This window comes from Mirounga angustirostris, unplaced genomic scaffold (assembly GCF_029215605.1).
Source record: "Mirounga angustirostris isolate CCGP_5_RB_7025 unplaced genomic scaffold, mMirAng1.0.hap1 SCAF_10, whole genome shotgun sequence".
Lineage (NCBI taxonomy): Eukaryota > Metazoa > Chordata > Mammalia > Carnivora > Phocidae > Mirounga > Mirounga angustirostris.
In genome coordinates, this window is record NW_026991718.1 from 123,719,498 (window position 1) to 123,724,412 (window position 4,915).

The 4,915-nt window shown below is 42.7% G+C and overlaps 1 protein-coding gene across 1 annotated transcript; it reads left to right on the forward strand.

The window, feature by feature from the left end:
• Window positions 1-690: 690 nt before the first annotated feature.
• LOC135361845 (eppin-like) lies at window positions 691-2,418 on the forward strand. Its single transcript, XM_064573552.1, has 2 exons — window positions 691-781; window positions 2,228-2,418. The coding sequence occupies exons 1-2, from the start codon at window positions 691-693 to the stop codon at window positions 2,416-2,418; spliced, it is 282 nt and encodes a 93-aa protein (XP_064429622.1).
• Window positions 2,419-4,915: the final 2,497 nt, after the last annotated feature.

Genomic DNA, 4,915 nt, shown 5'->3' on the forward strand with positions numbered 1-4,915 from the left:
AACACTTTCTGAAAACTCAGCTGACGGGCTGTTCCTCCCCCACACCCCACTCTGTGGCAACACATTTACACTTTGGCCTTAGTCAAAGAATAGGAACTACCCGAGGAGAAAATGGAGAAGGAGGGAGGAAAGGGTGGGAGAGGGAGAAAGGGACACAGAGACCATGAGAGGCCCACAGAAAAAGAAAGTAAGTCAGACATTGACACAGAAAAGCACAGAAAAACAAAGAGATACCAAGAGATGCCTAGAAACACATTGTCAGAGACAAACAAAAGGGCCATGCCACTCAGCATGCAGATAAAATGGAAAGTGAATGGAGAACAAGCACATTCCACAACTCTCAGAGTCATCAAGAAGACCCTTGATGGTGGCATTGAGTCCTGAGGTCACTTAGAAAGTGAGACAAGTTTTGCCCACTCCCCCTGGTTGACCAGAGGGCTCAGCACAGCCCAGGCTGCTGAGGATCAGGAGCCATGCAATCAAAGACCCTTCCCCAGGACTGTGCACTGTAGATGCCAGCTGGTCACATTGATGATCTCAGAAACTTGGTGTTCCCAGCAGGAAAGGAGGTGTCTGGCTTGACTCCAGTTCTCACATCCAAGATACTGACTACTGAAGAAATAGGCTGGACAAAAGCAGCTAGACATTTTCATGTTCTGGAATCACCAGACAGGCCAGCTCTTCTTCAGAATGGAGTCTTCTAGATTTTTGAACATCCTGGTCTTATGTACCCTTCTAGTGAATGTCCAGGGACCTGGTCTGACTGACTGGATCCTTCCCAGCAAGTACTGGGGCCTCAGCCCTTGCCCTGGAGAGAGGGGAGGTTGCTGGGAGGAGGGAACAGGGAATAAGACTCTAGTTGTTTCCCACCATGTTAGCCCTGGTCCCAGGTGGGGACATATTTGGAATATTTCTTCCAATTTCCCTCTTGATGGAAGATCCCTTCAGTGAATGCAAGATTGCAGACCTGAGGCAACCCCCACTTTCAGTCCCTTTGAAGTGAAGGTCAATTGGGGTTGGAGGGAAGAGTCACAGGATCCAGTGCTTATGGGAGGGGCTATAGGAATCTGGGAAGCCTAGTAGACCTTCCCTCACCCCACAACAGAAACAGCCCCCTTTCTCAGGATATCATCTCCATTAACTCCTGATTCTTTCAAATGTAGTCCTATAAAGTATTCTTGCATCCCCAGGGGTGCCTTGCCTTTGGGATAAAAGTATCCAGAAGTTTCTTCGAACTGATGACAGTAATACTCCAGGACTATATAGTAATAATGATATTTGCTACCACTTACTGAACATTTAGAAAGTAAGGAGTTTGAGAGGTCTGGATTCAGACATAGTGGTTCTACCACTCAGTAGCCATAACCTTGGGCAAGTTACTTAAATTCCATGTGCTTCTGTCTCCTCTGCAAAATGGGGATGTCAGTAGAACTCAATGAGATAGTATTTAAAATGCATAGAAAAGTGCTTGGCTTATGGGCAACAGTTGACAGACATTAATTAACATTGCTATGCATCAGTTCCTATGATTAGAGCTTTACACTTTTTGTCTCATTTCTTCCTCAGTGACTCTGTAAGGCTAAAACAATTTTACAAGTGAGAAACCCAAGGTTCAGAGAGGTGAGTGGTAAGCCAAGAGGTAGAATTTAAACACCTGACTCTCTGATGCCAGGGTGAGGGATATTAATCACTGTGCAATAGCACCGCCCCCCACCCCGGAGGAACTCCCAAACACTGACTCCTCAAGGAGGCAAAATGACCAGATTAGCTTAGACCAGTGGCTTTCGGTGGGGTGATTTTGCCTTCCAGGGGACATTTGCTATGTCTGGAGACATTTTTGGTTGTTCAACTGGGGAGTGCTATTGGCATCCAGTGGCTAGAGGGCCGGGATGCTGTAAACATCCTACAGTGCACAGGGCAGCCCTCCCCCTCCCATAAATAATGATGAGGCCCTAGGGGCAAGGTTGAGAAATCCTGCCTTAGAGGGGGTGGCACTAGGGGGTGGAACTAGGGACAGGGTAAGAAGGTAGAGAATAAGGGGTGGTCAGAAGGGAGGGTAGTGTAGGCGGTGTTGGGAAATACATGAGAGCACCCTGCGGAAAAGGTCTCCTGTGTATGAGCAAAGAGAAAGCAAACTTCCCTGACTCCCCAGAATTGCCTCAGTTTGGGAGAAGAGTGGACACCATGCCCTCATACATTCATGGTTGTAAAACTGTCCTTTTCTTAGGGAGATGCCCCAGAATCCTAGAGAAACGTGAATTCAGAGAAAGGGATGAATGTATGAAGGACAGACAATGTCTGGGCAACAAGAAGAAGTGTTGCAACTTCAGCTGTGGAAAAAAATGTTTAGACCTCCACCAAGGTAATATTCACAGCCTCAGAATAATCAGCCCTTCTGCCCACACCCTCACCTTCTGACCACGTGGGTGGCATCGTCCCTGCTTTGCTAAGGGCTAGTCTCTGAGCAAGATTGCTGGGTTGGGGAGACCTGCAATTTAGAGCCATCTCTGCCCCTGATATTATATGTGACATTAGGTAGTATCTTCATCCTGTCTGGTCCTCAGTTTCCCCAAAGAGAAAATGACTATAGGATTGAAACACATAGTATCTTGGTTGCTTTTTACTCTTATAGCTTTCTTTTCTTTTCTTTCTTTCTTTCTTTCTTTCTTTCTTTCTTTCTTTCTTTCTTTCTTCTTTCTTTTGAAGTTGAAAGTTTTATTTATTATTTATTTCATTATTTTTTTAGTTAACATATAATGTAATATTGGTTTCAGGAGTAGAATTTAGTGATTCATCACTTACATATAACACCCAGTGCTCACACAACAAGTGCCCTCCTTTTTTGTGTGTTTTTTTTTTTATTAACATGTAATGTATTATTTGTTTTAGGGGTACAGGTCTGTGATTCATCAGTCTTATACAATTCACAGTGCTCACCATAGCACATACCCTCCCCAATGTCCATCACCCAGCCACCCCATCCCTCCCACCTCCCTCCACTCCAGCAACCCTCAGTTTGTTTTCTGAGATTAAGAGTCTCTTATGGTTTGTCAACAAGTGCCCTCCTTAATACCCATCACCCATTTAGCCCATCCCCTACCTGCCTCCCTCCATCAACCCTCAGTTTGTTCTCTATCCTTAGGAGCCTCAGTACTACCTCTCAGCAGTCAGAATGGCTAAAATTAACAACTCAGGAAACAACAGATGTTGGCCAGGAGGTGGAGAAAGGGGAACCCTCTTACACTGTTGGTGAGAATGCAAACTGGTGCAGCCACTCCGGAAAACTGTATGGAGGTTCCTCAAAAAGTTAAAAAGAGAGCTACCCTACCACCCAGCAGTTGCACTACTAGGTATTTATCCAAAGGTTACAAACATAGTAATTTGAAGGAGCACATGCACCCCAAAGTTTATAGCAGTAAAGTCCACAATATCCAAAATATGGAAAGAGTGCAGATGTGCATTGACAGATGAATGGATAAAGAAGATGTGGCATATAAATATGTATATTATATATGTATATATATATGTTGATATATATGTATATATATATAGGGGAAGGAAAAATAAAATAAAACAAAAACAGAAAGGGAAACAAACCATAAGAGACTCTTAACTAGGAAACAAACAGAAGGTTACTGGAGGGGAGGTGGGTGGGGGGATGGGTTAACTGGGTGATGGTTGAGAGGGACTTGATGTGATGAGCACTGGGTGTTATACACAATTGATGAAGCACCAAATTCTACCTCTGAAACTAATAATATGCTATAAGTTAATTAAATTGAATTTAAATTTAAAAAATTTAAAAATTAAAATAAACCATAAAAAAGAGTCTCTTATGGTTTTCCTCCCACTCTCTTTCTCTTTTTTCCCTTCCACAGATCCATCTGTTTTGTTTACTAATTTCCACCTATAAGTGAAATCATGTGGTATTTGTCTTTCTCTGACTGACTTATTTCACTTAGCATAATATACTCTAGCTCCATCCATGTCACTGCAAATGGCAAGATTTCATTCTTTTTGATGGCTGAGTAATGTTCCATTGTATATATATACCACATCTTCTTTATCCATTCATCGGTTGATGGACATGTGGGCTCTCTCCATAGTTTGGCAGTTGTTGATAATGCTGCTGTAAACATTGGGCTTCATGTACCCCTTCAAGTCTGTATTTTTGTATCTTTTGGTTAAATACCTAGCAGTGCAATTGCTGGATCATAGGGTAGTTCTATTTTTAACTTTTTGAGGAACCTCCATACTGTTCTCCAGAATGACTGCACCAGTTGGCATTCCCACAAACAGCGTAAAAGAGTTTCCCTTTCTCCACATCCTTGCCAACCTCTATTGTTTCCCATGTTGTTAATTTTAGCCATTCTGATGGGTGTGAAGTGGTATCTCACCATGGTTTTGATTTATATTTCCCTGATGATGAGTGATGTTGAGTATCTTTTCAAGTGTCTGTTAGCCAGCTGTATGTCTTCTTTGGAAAAATGTGTGTTAATGTCTTCTGCCCATTTTTTAACTGGATTACTTGGTTTTTGGTTGTTGAGTTTGATAAGTTCTTTGTAAATTTTGGATACTAACCCTTTATCAGAGATGTCATTTGCCAACATCTTCTCCCAGTACTTATGCAGTGTTTTGGTTTTCTTGATTGTTTCCTTCTCTGTGCAGAAACTTTTTATCTTGATGAAGTCCCAATAGTTCATTTCTGCTTTTGTTTCTCTTGCCTCTGGAGACCTGTCGGGTAAGAAGTTGCTGTGGCCAAGGCCAAAGGGGATGCTGCCTGTGTTCTCCTCTAGGAGATGGCTTCCTGTCTCACATTTAGGTCTTTCATCCATTTTGAATTTATTTTTGTGTATGGCATAAAAAAGTGGTCCAGTTTCATTCTTCTGCATGTGGCTGTCCAATTTCCCCAACA